The following is a 15,447-nucleotide window of genomic DNA, read 5'->3' on the forward strand; positions in this document are numbered from 1 at the left end:
ATAGAGTGTAGGGTTTTTTAAACAGTCAGAATTTCAGTCAGGTTTGAGGCCATGAAGTACACTTTCAACACTAATTCTTTACGTAAAAGTGCTTTCGTGTCATGACACGAGCGCTAAAAGAATGTAAATCAAATGTAACTGGTTTTGCCCAGTGGGTGGTTGCATAATTAATGAATATTATGCACACTTCATTATGACAATAGATGTCCATTTGCACAGTATTACTCTATTCAGAGGTCAAAACGATTCTTCAGCATTTAATTGGAGAGCAGTCTTTCATGCCAGAAATGGTTTTATAGTTGTGGACTGTGTGTGGGTGTGGGTGTACATGTGCATCTGTTGGGGGGCAGGTGGGTTGTTGCGTAGGTATAAGCTCGCCCATGTGTGTGTGTGCGTATCTTCATATTTGTCAGTGCGCACTTGCTTGGGGTCCTACATTAGGGTGACAACACATTTTATCTGGCAAGGGTGTATGAGTGTGCGAGTGTTTGTGTCCAGTGTGTGAGTATAAATCTTAATGCTTGGGGTTCTGCAGTGGTGCATGGCAGTAGATGACTCACCCGTCAATCATGTGACTCATTAATCACTGCAGCTCTCTCTCTCTCTCAGCCCACCCCTCTCTTTTGGTTCCAGTTGTGTCCCCATACTTATTCCCGTCACATCATTGTCCTTTCTACATTCCAGTCTCTTGCTCCCTTTCTCTGCATATGTGAATGACTCTTAAATATATATTCTTTCATCTCTCCACATTTCACTGAGCGCAATAATAGTCAATTGGTTGCAAAAAGTGTAGGTTTATATTTAATAGTATGTGATTTATGGAGTCACAGGGGACATGTGGTGTGTGTCTACAAGTGCAGGATTGAATATAAAAAGCCTCATTTGGACCAAGTGAATCGAGTGCAGCGAATAACTTCAAAGCTTTGTTTTAGCTGCTTCACTATGAATCCGTATTCATTTAATAGAACATTCTGTTGCTTTTCGGTTCATGAGTAATATTGGCGTATCTATACATTTAGATCTAAGTTTACATCTGTACTGTTCGCCATGTACTTTCAGAAATATTGCGAGCACGGCAAAGGTAGGAGACTTATAATTTTGACCATTGTATTTTCTATTGTGTGGGCAGGTGAAAGGAAAAATAATACAGTCTATTACAGTCAGGGTCCATTCTTGTAAGATGTGAAATAGTGCACTTGAATGGATAAATGGCACATTATTCTGGATGACTAATCAAACGCTCTCCAATAAGGCATTTAAAAAAAACTGATCTTTAATAAAATAGTTGCTTTTATTTCTGTCATATAGCAAAACTAGTAATCAACATGCTGTTATTTACACATTGCACACACTTGTTTATTTGACACTGTACAACTTACAATCTGGAAGTTGACATCAACAACAAATTCCTTTCACAAGACTGGTTCACTTGTGGAAACACTTGTTTATCATAATTAGTTTTCTTTCTTAGGGTTTTTTTGTGTTTTTTATATAACCACAGTTTTTCAAAGAGGCAATTTCCCCAACATTTTTTTTTTTCAGATTTTTTTAAAGATGCAAATACAGATAGACGTGCAGACGTTCGTTTCAACCTTGGTTCAGTTCTCACAACTTTTTAAAACTTCTTTAGAATAGACATAATATATACAGCTTTCATTTTACCCTCAAGAAGAAGATACAGTGTGTTGATAGAATGCTAGAGGTAACCCCGTAACCCACCATCGTAATAAAGGTGTTTTAAAACCTTCAAAATTTGACAATAAGAAAAAGATATGTGAAGTGTACAGAAAATCATTGGCATGGGAAAAGAATAGCAAAAGACTACCATAACAGGGCACGTATCTATGAAAGACACCCACCATTTTGCATTCCTTTAAACAAAATGGAAGAAATTTCGTTCAAGTATTGTTTGTGGTGGCTATTAGTTTTTTTTGTTTCACATAAAGTTGTTTTCTCTGGTGCAAGACCTGCATGCACATGAGTTAAACAGATCCATATTAAGGCAATAGGAGCATTGATAATCACACCTAAACAGAGCCTATGAAAAAGATGGGTCAATAGTGATACTCGTTTGACTGTAGTTACAGAACTAGAAGAAAGCTATAAGATGTGCCCTGCAGTGCCAAGTGATTCAAGATTTCAGCTCCAAGCTTAGACCTTTATTTAGATCGCATTAATTAACCAATCACATTAGACCAAAACAAAAGAAAATCTTTCTGTAAACATGGGTCTCTTGCAGTTGGCACGTAAAATGTTTTTGACATGCAAGAGTAAAACCATACCTGAATGAAACCTGACAAATTCACCCGTAAGTTCTCTCACCAAATGAAAATGTAAACTGCGAGAGGAGCGGAATGCAAACACACATAGAGGGTTAATAACCTCATTAACATCGCTTTCTGGCCTGACCTGGAATGTTTTAAAAACAAGAGTGGAGAAGTAACATAGAATTAGTCCTTTCTCAGCCCCTAACATCATGCCCGTCAGTTGCTCGGGTTTCCTCTTTGTTCTCCTCACTCTTTTTCATCGCTATAGAATATCACCGGTTTTCCTCCGGGTCTCTAAAACAACCTGCGGTTGTAATAAATCTTCTCAATGAAGTTCTCCAGCTCATCATCGCTGTCTGGCACTGGCTCTGGCTCATCGTAAGCATAGTCTGGGTGGTAAAAGAAGTTGGGTGCTGCTGCACTCGGGGGAGAGCGGGGTTTGGGCACAGGTAGGGTCTGGTAAGTTCGGGGATGAGGGAGGATGTAGTTAGAAATTACTGTGTCCACTAAAGGGAAGGGGCTCTGGGGCTGGCGAGCACCCTGTGCCCAGTTTCGCTCCCTTACCTTGGCCCTGTCCCTGTATCTGCGCTTAGGGGGTTTGAACCCATAACCCATGGAGCCCCCAAAGTTGTAATCAAAAGACAGGGCAGGATTTGTGTAGAAGCGTGGTTTGGGAGGTGGAAAGTAAACAGGGTAATAGGCTCGATATGGCTTCTGGTAATAAGGAAAGGAAGGATATGCTAGTAACTGCTTCTGTGGTTTAAACCAGTAGTCCTGCTTGTTGAACTTTGCTTTGCTTTTGTCCTTGTACCATTTCTTATATGGGTTCACCTTGTGGGCAGATTTCTTTGGGGATTTTGGGTATTGATAAACAGGAGCCCTTTGCTTGGCTTTAAGGGGGACTAATGGACGGAAACGAGGAGCATTGACGGGAGGTGAGTCCTTCCTCTTCTTCTTCTCTTCCACATCTGTTATGATCTCAACCACATCATCAGCAGGTAGGTGCAGCTTACTAGAGATTTCGATCAGCTTGTCAATAGTCTCTGGGTCCATTTCATCATCATCACTGTCCTCTACTTCATTTGAACGTTTGTCCTCAGCCACATTGTTAAACAACGAAGCTTTCTTCATGTCTTTTATATAAGAGGCTGCTTTCTGTTTTCTGCCCATGTACTGCAGAAGCATGTCCGAAGCGATGTCTGCCAATCTCTGCTCCTCTTCACGCGCCTCCTGTGCCTCTGCCTCCTGCCTCCGCACCTCTTCCTGCTCAGCTCGTGCCCTCGCCTCTTCCTCCTCACGGGGGAGGACCTCTTCCTCCTCCTCAATGAAGTCAAAATCATCCATGAAGTTCCGGTCGAGCTGGGAAGGGTTTCTCTCATTCTCTTGCTGCCACTTGAGCTTCTTGGTGGCCAGAGCCAGTTGCTGGTTATAAGCTTTGTAACCCTTTAGAGGTGGGAGGATCTCATTGTCCTGCAGACCAAGGTCAATGTTTTGGAAGTAGCCCCTGGTTTTACGCTGAAGTGAGCTGGCAATTTGAGGTGGAATCTCTGTTTTCCTACTGAGTAAGCTCTGCAGAAGCTCTTCCTTTCCCTCAAATGTGCTTTCGTTGTTCCCTGTGTCATTCTCATCAGAAAGTCGTGCCTCTGTTAATTCTACCTTTTCTTCTTCTCCCATCTGCTCATCCACAGTAGATTTGGTCCCTCCAGATTGTAACACCTTTACGTTCTCCTCGTCTACCCTTCCTTCCCTGCTTTCATCCTGATCCCTCGACATCTCCGGCTCCTGCCCAGGCTCCTTCCCCACATACTCCTCTGTCTCCAACCGGCCACCTATCACCTCATCTCTGGTTTGGTGGTCAAGAGCCTCCAGCAAGACAGAAGCTAGTGCCCTCGCAGAATCCATGTCTGTGAGATGGCCCTGTCCTGTGGGGGTCTGGAAATCCCTATCCACTTTCCTGTGTGTTCTGGCTGCTCCATACGCCACGGCCAGGTCCTGGTGCACCAGCTGAAGGGTCTCATTGCTGGTGCGAGTGAGAGAGCTCTCAGTAAGCAGTGGGGCAGCAGTGGGCAACTGTGGGGCAATGCTGAGCAGGAGTAGCAATAGAGCAGAGGTACTGCAGGAAGTATGGCAGCAGATCATGACCATGCAGAGCAGACCAGATAGGCCGGGGGAGAGGGGGACAGGGCAAGCACCTAGAAGAGACAAGAACACCAAAAGAGAATAAAACAGAAAATCAATAATTTTGTAATTTTTATGGCAAGAAGAGTTCTAATTGTGAACACCCACAACCACTTTAAAATGTTTTCTAGTGAAGTGCAATTTGAGAATCATTAACAGTATTTTTAAGATCATTAAGATCTTAAAGTCGGTTTTCTGGATAAGGATTAAGCCTAATTGTGGACTGCACAGGATTCTGACATTCTCAAAAAATTAAAATCTGCACTAAAAAATGTTATGTAGTTTAAGAATAAGCTTAATAATTGTCTGTCTGAGAGACCAACCCTACATTTTCTAAAGCATTGAAGTGTTAACATTATTTTAATTAACAAAGAGAAATCATGTTCTTATCTTATGATACTTTGGGAAAATCCAAGTCTGTTTTAAAATGATACACTACGAATGTATATGCAAATGCACATTTACTTAAACCATATAACATAATAAGCACGTTATAGCACCATGATAATTCATCCGGATTCCAAAACCGATTGCAGCATTTCACCTACGGCGAGGTACAGTGTTTATCACGAATCTCTGGATGATGTTGCAGTGCGCCTTCTAATTACCTTGTCCAGTATTCTTATGTCTGCACTAAAACGAACATTTTTTCTTAGGAAAATAACTTTTCTAAGATGCATAATGCAACAAAGCTATAGTTATAGTTTACCGTCTACCGCTATACCGTAGCTGGAGAAGAGGTGATATTGTGTGACTATTGCGTGCATCCTCTGCCCTTAAGATTAGCCTGCACCTAGCCCGCGCGTGTTCATCATACTTCTACTCTATAGAATACTCTCTGTAATACCGCAGCAGAATGCAGAAACAGCTCTTTTGCGCTGTTTTCAGATTCAGATTCTGAAGCAAATTCAGAACCTTTCATCAGGTAAGTATAGAGCATAACTGAATTGATATTCAATGTGAATGGCTCGTCCTGTGTTTCACTGATGATGGGGAAGACACCAGTTTAACTCATTTTAGAGATTAGCACAAATGATTACATTTGAGTGATTTTTTTTTCTTCACGGCTATGAAATTATGACTGTAAAGTTTGATCCAAAATGGAACAAAATGCTTATTCGCTATGCCTCATGTCCTTCTGTTAGTCTTTGGTGTTGCAGATGTTCCACCAAAGATAGACCACTTTTTTTCCTGGGTCTTCTTAGACTTTATTCGCGCACTCTACATCAGTGCTGATCCACTGAAGTCTCTTTTTTCTACTCTTATTTAGTCCGTGTCTTGGTCTTGGAAAAAAGGCTCCTCCGCTGAGAACTCTCAGGACCTTCACCTCAGCCTCGGTGAGATTTAAGTAATATTATTCTGCATTTCTAACCTTTTTTTGTTAGCGTACATTGTAACCTAAAGAAGCATGGGCTTTCCACTCACCTGCAATCCCGCACGAAATCAGCCGGAACTCTGAAGCCCGTCTCAGCGCCTCTTCGTGTCTAAAACGCGTGAAGTTTAAGCGCTGCTCTCGCTCCTTAATTTCATTCAGAACTGAAGAAGAAAAAAAAAGTTTCTTCCCCCCCCGAAAAAGCGCACCTACTTTGGTTCACGCTCCGCTTTTTTGGGCACATGTGAAATATGTCGTTTGTGGTCTGCACATGAACGCGCGGCGCGTGATGCTGTACTAGTTTTTGCGTGTTTTTGTTTTTTTGCGGTTCAGCACCGCGGACAGCGCAGCGCCAATATGTACCGGCGCTCCTGACCACGTGACGCGAGGAGGCGGGGTGAAAAAGCCTCGCGGCGCGTTTGACGTCATCCTCTTCATTGATAAGAATTTCGTGCGTCGCTCTCGCGCTCCGCCGCTCTGATGAATGAACGGAAACGGCATGAATGAAACGGGCCTCTCCATTAAGAGCCGCGCCGCGAGGCACGAACCCGCTCGAATTTAAAGCGACGTCCCTCCCCCAATCACCCCCGAATGAATCCCCCCTCATAAAATTCCCGTTTTGGAGCTTCGTAAATCTGGATCAACCTAGTCGGGATGGAAGAAAACTGGATGCAATGCGATGATGGAAGTGTCTGGAAGCAGGAGGGGGTAGTTGCTCAATCCCAGGCGAAGAGGAGAGGAGTCGGGCGGCTGGGACCACCGTAACGCTTCGCTGCCCCCGAGCTCCATTTGTCTCCCCCGATTTCCAGTCGCGCGTCTCATGCACTTATTTACTGCCTGTGTCAGGAATGATCTGGATCAATTTTTTTTCAACATACATCCTAAACAGGGTTGTGGTGGGTGTGGGTGGAATGGTTGCTGGCAGCCTTAGTCCTGTTCTGTGAGCGCGCGCTAAATTACCCCTTTTAAGAGATAATTACCCCCTCCCCCACTCTGCCCCCCTGTGCGGGGTTATGAATTCAACATAAATATTCTGGACCTAATTGGAAAGCACTCCGCAGAATCCGGGCCCCCGCTACCCCCCATCACCTTCACCAATCTCAGTTTATGATTCGTTTAATTGGATCAGTCTCAGCGCAGATATTGAGACCCCTCCCGCACGCCACGACATCATCATCACCATCATCATCATTACAGGAATCTAATTTCGATTTCTGAAATCGCCGCATGCGTCACGGCGGCTTCCCGAAACACCAGAGCGCTCTAGTGATCCAATCACGGGCCTGTAGAGTTGAACGCGCGCTAATCAGCCATGTTTCTGATCTTCTAATGAAGGCGCCGTACAATCAGCCGCGTTTCTGGTCATGTAGGCTAATAAGCGCGCGCTGCTGAAGCTGCTTGAGGTCGGTCCTTCACGACTTTGAGGGAGGGCACAGTGTTTGAGGGTGTTATTGGACCTCTTAAGTGGCTTCTAATTTAGCAAGACTAAAAATTATGTTGTGTTTGGGGTTCTAATGGAAGTCTCTAAGTGACCTCAAATTCAGCAAGACTAACATAAGAGAGCTATGAACATGAGCTAGCTTTCAAAACATTGAGTAATGTTATAAAGTAACAACTTAGGCTAAAAAAACATACTTGTAATAGAGATGAGTGAGTGTAAAACTTTAAAGTCTATGGAACCTTCTCTTGTGTTCTTGGGGGAAAAAACATTTTGACTAAGATGTAGTTACTAACGCTTAACAGCTTAGCTAATAGTAACAGGCTTTACACTAAAATAAAATCAACAGTCGTTATTTGTGTCAACTAAGATTTGAACAACTTTACTACCAATCTTTAAAAAAAAACCAGAACCCAGTACAAATATAAAATGGAAAAAAAAATCTTGGTAAATGCTTTACAGAGTGGAATGCAACTTGGGCAGCGAAAATAGTGTCAGGTAAGGCAAAAAAACACAAGAAGATATATTTAGAAACGGCCGTAATGATAATATTGTAACTAAGGCATTAAGCTCTATTTATCCAAACGGTATAACTGTCTCTGCTTTAAAAAAGGAAGTGAGAAATGGGTAGTAAAGATTTTAATCTTGGTTTATTTGACACAAACGTATGTTTTTAGCCTGGAGTTTGTATACCCTCCTGTGGTAGCCCCTAAACTGGTTAGCTTTGGATAATAGTGACACCGTTGTAGTCTAGCAGTACTATAATTTAACATAACATAGCAAGACCACTGCACCGCATTAGGTCTGCGTGTTCATTGGAGTTGGGTCTTGCAATATTGCTAAATATTTGTCCCTTACAAAAGCAATTATTTTATGTTATTGATCAAAGACACTTAAGAATAACCTTTATTTTTCAGAGTGCAAGGGTCTATAAAGCCCGCCAATTGTCCTCTAATACATTAAGAGCTTAGTTGTCATATGAGCGCTTTCTTATGAGCTTTCGTACTGTAGCATGAGAGACCACTTTAACATCCAGCAAACCCCGAAAACACGGTGGTCTTCTTCTCCTTTAGATCAGACGGCAGAGTGTGATGGGGGTCACTCACGCACATCCTCCTCCTTTTCATCATCTAACACGTGTGGCCTTTAATTGGCTCCATACGCCGTGGATACAGGTATGCGGGTGAGTGGCTGGGGGTGGAGGCGGTGTTCTGTTCTTCTTACTATTCAAACAAAAACACTGAAATAGTCCCACTCGAGGAGACTGAGTGCGGTGCGCGCGCACTGTGAACACACCGTGTGTAGAGCACAATTATGGGACCCCCACAAAACAGGTAGATCTTCAATCATGCATTAATGCATGGAAGTACAAAGGAGCCTAATGGAAGCGCCAAAACACGCAGCGCAAGGATAAAAGGACTCTTTTCTCCTCCCATGAGATGAACGAAACAAATTATCGTCGTGGGGACGACTGAAGCCCCCTTCCACAACCCAACCCCCCCCCCCCCCCCCACTCTACACCCGCGCGTACACACCCTCTGCGGCGCGGGCGTAATGGTGTGGAACCTGCTCTTGGCGCCCACGCGGGGACGTGTGTTTGTGTGTGTGTGTGTGTGTGTGAGAGAGAAAGAGAGAGAGAGAGAGAGAGAGAAGGAAAGAGAGATTGTCACTGAGACAGAGAGAGATAATAACTAAGTGAGTGAATGAGAAATAGTGAGTGGATGAGACTGAGAGACAAAGTGAGTAAGAAAGAGAGATAGTCAGTGAGACACAAAGAGAGGGAGAGAGACAATAGCTGAATGAGTGAATGAAAAAGAGTGATTGGATGAGAGAGTGAGAGACAAAGTGAGTAAGAAAGATAGTGAGACACAGAGTGATGGAGAGAGAGACAGTAACTGAGTGAGTGTATGAGAGTGGATGAGTGAGTGAAAGACAGAGAGTGAGTAAGAAGAAAGCTAGCCAGTGAGAGTAAGAGAGAGACTGAGTGTGCGTGTGTGTGTGTGTGTATTTGGAGGGGTGGGGACTGAAGCGTCGCGTCTCTCAACAGCAGAAACGAGGCAGTGCCCAAAATGTCCAAAATGTCGGACTGAGAGGTGTGTGTGTGTGTGTCGGTGTTTTTGTGTGTGCCGGTGTGTGTGTGCGTGTGTGTCGGTAACGCAGCAGATCTGAAAACACAGCCCCTAACGGCAGCGCGCTCAGGGCGACCCGGCTGAAGCCTTTCAGTAAGCGGACGCGGGGAGGGGGGCGTGCAGCGCAAGAGGGGGCACTGAGAGAGTTCTGCATGCGGCACGTGGATGCTTATTTTTCCGTTCAGAGCCACGAGGGTCTACTGTCCGTCTGTGTGTGTTTTTGTCATTGTGTGTGTGTTCGTCATGGTGTGTCGTGGTGTACATCACTAAAAACAAAGTCCCTTCATATAGTCTGATAAAGACAGTCACAGTAATGTAGCCTATTATAAGAATGACCCGTATTAAAACACAGTACAGGGTGTTTGTGTTTGTTTGGCTTCCTGCAGCCCTGCTGACCAGTCCTTGTATCGTCAGCGTTGGGAGCGCGCGTTGAACGCGTCAGTGACGGATCACGTCCGAGCTCTGGGCTTCGTATTCGGAGTTAATGAGCCGATTCATATCAGCGCGAGCCGTCGGTTCTCTGCGATCAATCACCCCTTCTCTCTCTCTCTCTCTCTTTCTCCACTGAAGACTATAGGCGTTTGGTGATGTTAAAAAAAACGCTAAAGCTTAAAGGCCGCCACAGCATATAGACTAACTGTATAAATGAACAAGTGAAGAGATTACACTAAACCAATAATAAGTAACCCAGCAAATTACAATAGGTACATCTGTGTAGATATGTGTATAAAATAAACCAAATATCTGCTAAAAAATCTATTTTTTGTGTATATGATTTATATATATACAGACATACTGCTTATATATAGATATATGTCTGTAAGCAGTATGTCTGTAACAATAACATTGTTGGTGTTGTGGTTTACATTACTATATTTTTTGGTTATATATACTGTGTGTGTATATATATATATATATATATATATATATATATATATATATATATATATATATATAGTGTATTGCAGACTATAGCCTATACATATATGAACTTAATTACATAAAAGGGTCAAAATACCGTGTGATACGGTATAATGTATTTTAAGTTTAATGAATCAGTCCAGCAATATGCAACAATATGCAACATGCAGCATGCAACATGACTCAAATAGAATACTGTTATTCCTGGTTAAATTACGTGATTATCCACGTGCCACGTCATTACTTTATTTCATATAAATTAAGGTCATTTAATTCCCGCCCAAATCAAAGGATAAAAATTATTATTATTCAGTTAAGTACCAATGCATTCTCGTTTTAATATCATACGCACATGCGGGGAAAAAACAGATGTATTTATGATCTCATAACCCTTATTACCTCTTCACATTTTCTACACAATTTAAAACAGATTTTTATAGCAGACATGTTTAGACACGTATCACATTTAAGATTCCGTTTCCCTGGTGAAATTCCGTCTGTGGTTTTATATTTCGGGAAGCTGCATTGTGGATGTGAACGGTGTACTCGATGCGATGCCCGGTGTCTCTGTAAACTGAAAGGCCGGCAGAGGGCGCTGCCGTGTCGCTCTTTCATCGCCAGTGTTCTTTTGTTTCACACCTGTTTTGCGACAGACCCCGCTGCTGTGTGCTGTGATTGGCTGGTGGTGGAGGTGTCCTACGCTACGATTGGCTGTCCGTTCATAGTATGGCCTAGTAGCCAATCCGTGCGCAGAGACGGCGGAATGCGGGTAGAGCAAAACGACGCTTGCGGAGCGACGTTCACCATGTGATGTTGCCAAGTTCACGTTTCAGTTCGGTGTCGTGGTAAACATAAAAAAACAGTAAGCCTCTTTGGATACGTCAGCGACAACAGTCTAAAAAAACAGGGTCAAGCGGGTCCACGTTTGTCTTAAAGGTACAGTGCAGTCCAAAAATACTAATGTTGCTAACAGTAAATGAATGGGAATTGCTACTAATAGGCGATATGCAAGTGGCTGTGAAATTATGAGACAGGCATAAGCATACGTGGTTTTCTTTTCATTTTATTAAGCTGTTTTTTGTTGCTTCTTTTCAAACAAGTCACTTTTCCCTAGCTTCCTGTATAGGTAGATTTTTGCTTAAAATAAATAAAAGGTTAAAACGTTGCAAACGTACCCTCAAAAGGTACAACAAGATTCTTAAGGTTTAAAAGTGCATCTTAAAGTTACGGAAAACCACTGCAATATAAGACAAATTTGCCGTTCAACCAGTTTAAAAGGTATTCCGTTGAGTATAGGTTTTGTATCATTTATCATCATTACAACATTAACAATAAACAAAGCAATGTAGTAGGATGCACAACGAATAAGACCAAAAAAAAACCTGATTCAATGATTTACATAATTGCAAAACTGAAAATGGAGCTAAAGAGAAGGAAAAAATATATTAACAGACAGGATGGCTTCCTGTAGCTACAGGAATTTCATGGGATGTTGGTTCTGTAGGCTAATGCTCCAACTGCCCACATAACCCACATAGCCATGAGTGGATTATTGACTACTTGAAATGTATTTTGTAATATAGACCTGAAAGATGATAAAATAATATATAATTATATTTAAAACATGTTTATAATACATTATACTTTTCTTGATGACATTCAGAATTCATCAGCATAACGACAGATCCTTAAAAACTACAATTCAAATATTATCCCATGCTGAATACAGTGATTTTTTCTGAAAATGTTCAGCTGGGTCAGTGTTCTTATGATATCTTGGTATGCGTAAAAAAGCATATTGTGGACACATTAGAATGTTGTCATATTGTCTACCTTAATAGTGATAATAGTACTAATAATATGTAGCTAATATAACAGCAAAACAGTGTTAAATGTACAAGTTCATTGACGAATTTTAGGGGTGTGTCAATTTAAAAGTGTGGAGGAACCTTTTTTTTTAAATTAAAGGACCTTTAGAGGTTCCCTCCCTTAATAAACTCATATATTTAACAGGGCTCAAATTCACTCGCAACAAAACAAAGCGAATGTGTCGTGTCGTGTAGCAGTAAGATTTTGTTAGCTAACTACCTTAGCCAACGTGGTGACTTGTGTGGTAATTGTAGGCTACAAGACGGCTGGTCAGTCTGTGTTTTTTTTCAACATTAATTTTGGTACTGAAAAGGGAAACAGAGGGATTCCAGTTATTTTTCGTATAAGTAGCTCAAATATGTGGCCATTTCTTAGGGTTTAATATTGAAGTATATTGACATTTTACGGGATTTTTTAGGACACGCAATTCCCCATTCACTTCTATTTAAACTTAGCGGAATGATTTTTTTACGGTGGGCGTGGTTTTCCTCCGGTGACGCGGTGCACGATTTTTTTCTTATCCACGTGGCTTACAAATTACTTGGAGCGCGCGCGCTCACCTCAGCCACGCTCTCTCTCTCTTTTTCTTTTTTTTTCTCTCATTCTCTCTGTCTCGCTCTCTCTCTCTCTCACACACACACACTCTCCCACATATACACTCTAACACTCACACACAAAAACCGCGTGCAACGAACAAGTGAACGTACGCTACGCGTTGCCAAAAACGCGGGCGCGCGCGCACACAAGTGTCCTCTAAAAGTCCTTGTGGAAATGAAAAGTGTTATCGGTTATCAGCGCGGCGGCCGACTGGAAGGGAAGTCATTTGAGAGAGGCTTTAAACTGGGTAATTTGCCGATGTGACTCATCCGAGACACCCACAGCTTACAAGGCTCTGATCCATCCAAAGGGAGGGAGGGGAACGAATTTGGATGTGAGCGCGCACGGGGTACGCGCGCGCGCATGTGTGTGAGTGAGTAAGAGAGAGAGAGAGAGAGAGAGAGAGAGAGGGGCAAAAAAAGCAGAGAAGATGAATGGAGATGATGTGTGAGTATGCACTAAAGCGCCTAAGGGAAGAATGTTAACTTACAAAGTGGAATCATGTTCGCTTAGAGAGCGCAAAGATTTCTGAGATCCAGATGGACTCCCTCCTCCCACCTTCTGTCACCATTCCCCCGCTCAGAGACCCTGAAATGTAGTGCAGCCATCAGCCATGCCCCTCTGTATGAATGAAAAGCAAATCCAGCCAATATGGTAGCAAGAGAAGGCATGTTTAAATGCTACGTTCACACTATTAGTCTGAGCTGACTCAAATCTATCGAATCTAATGTGACACAGTTTAGATTTAATTCGGAGCTGTGTGGACATGTCAAATCTAATGTCAGTTTCAAATCAAAATAAAGGCAATCATTCTGTTCTTACCTTGTATTTACATGCATTAACATCTTGGGTTATCCAATCATATAAAGCTAGCCCAAATAACAGGTGTGATTTGGGTACAAGACATCTCACATCACATTCAGAGGTGGTTAGGGACGCATATGACCAGATTATTATTTGTAGTGTAAAGGCAAAAGAAGGCAGTTAAAATGCTTAATGTTTGCAGCTGTGTTTTTGCAGATCACCTACAACAACAAAAACTATACAACAGAAAAACGATATATTTAAGAGACGGCTCATAGCTTTATAAAGGTGAATTGGATGCGTTAGCATCTCATATGTGGAACATCTTTTGCTTGAGTGGAGAGCAAACAGCTTGTCTAAAGTACATGGCATGCTCAGGTCGAGGAGGCGAAAAAAGGCCAGGCAGCTTGCTGTTGCTGTTTTTGCAGCTATATATGCACAGCTGCACCAAGAGCGGTATGGGTACGAGAGAAAAGCACGTAGCGCTAATGCTAATGCCTAAAAGCAAATACTTGTATGAATTTCGATTTGACCATTCACGTTCATGTTGCAGGTCCATGGATCAGATACGTATCCGATTTAGGACCACATATGAAAGTGACTCAAATCTGATTTGTAAAAATCAGATTTGCCATGTTCACACAGCCATGAAAAAAATCAGATCTGAGCCACATTGAGCAAAAAATTAAATTTGAGTTTTTTTATCCTGGTAATGTGAACTTAGCCATATGTTCCTAACATAATTTTCCCTGTACATATAAGCATATCAGGGCATGCATGCATGTCAAGCTTTATGCACATTACAGACAAATACAGATCACTTATATTTATGAATGTAATTTGATCTGCCAAAACTAATCTGAATTCAATAATGTGGTTTGTAATTTAAACAGATAGCAAAAACAACTTAATTGATAGTGCCAGACACTGGTATACATGATGTATGTTGCCTATATTCTAAATATCTATAAACACAGTACAAATATTTGTTCAGAAAGACCATAGAAAGTATAATGTAATGTAATTACAAGACATTGGGAATGGCAGTGTTTATTCCATAGCTGCATTCCGAAGCCTATAGCAGATCCTTGGTCAGACTGTCCTATAAAGACATCTTGTCCACACTGCTACACAGAATGTATGCTAGCTTGAGTATGTATCGTAAGTAGCTAATAGGTCTGCAATGTTAAATAATAATCAACAAGAACCAACATTTTGCTTGCTATGCTTCTGATTAAAATGTGATGTATGTATGCGTTTTTGTACTATGATTAATTTATATTCTTCTTCTTCATTGTTTTTATTAATGTTTTTATGATGGATCTTCATCTTTCCAACTCCAGATTGTTTGGTCTGATTCTGGCTTGTTTGCTGCTTTTGGATATGTGCACTTGTTCACCCACTACCCTCGTATTTATACATTTTTTCCCCTTAGGATCCCATTTTTACCTTTTTTGCGCACCCATCTACTGTACTGTACACCTTTTACCCCAGAGCAACCTCAGATTTGCAGCCAAAACCTTTCCATAGCAACACGTAGGAACTGCTTGGCAACCAAACGGTTACCAATGGAAAAAACATAGGAATACCTTAGCAACCACAAAGCAACATCTAGGGGCCACCTAGCAGCACCTTAGCAGTCAACAGCAATGCAATAACATCCACCTAGCAACAACATAGAAACCAGTTGAAACCACTTTATCTATGCAATCATTCTGTGTTTTCCATTGTTTTCATGGTCCTTTTTTCCTCCCCATTGTAAAAGAATCTGCAAAGAACTGTGGGACAGTTAACTTAGGGTAAATGTTTATAGCATTTCTAGTCTATAAACCAAGCTTTCTTCACTTTAAACAGGCTCTGACATATTGGCGG

General features: G+C 41.9%; 1 protein-coding gene across 1 annotated transcript; it reads right to left on the reverse strand.

Moving 5' to 3' along the window:
* Positions 1 to 1,272: 1,272 nt before the first annotated feature.
* On the reverse strand, positions 1,273 to 6,161 carry si:dkey-175g6.2 (uncharacterized). The gene is made up of 2 exons (XM_049469089.1): positions 5,871 to 6,161; positions 1,273 to 4,459 (listed from the first exon to the last, which is right to left on the reverse strand). Exon 2 carries the CDS (start codon positions 4,410 to 4,412, stop codon positions 2,562 to 2,564), a length of 1,851 nt encoding a protein of 616 aa, XP_049325046.1. The 5' UTR covers positions 4,413 to 4,459; positions 5,871 to 6,161; the 3' UTR covers positions 1,273 to 2,561.
* Positions 6,162 to 15,447: the final 9,286 nt, after the last annotated feature.

The sequence above is a fragment of the Astyanax mexicanus genome, chromosome 20 (genome assembly GCF_023375975.1).
Source record: "Astyanax mexicanus isolate ESR-SI-001 chromosome 20, AstMex3_surface, whole genome shotgun sequence".
NCBI lineage: Eukaryota > Metazoa > Chordata > Actinopteri > Characiformes > Acestrorhamphidae > Astyanax > Astyanax mexicanus.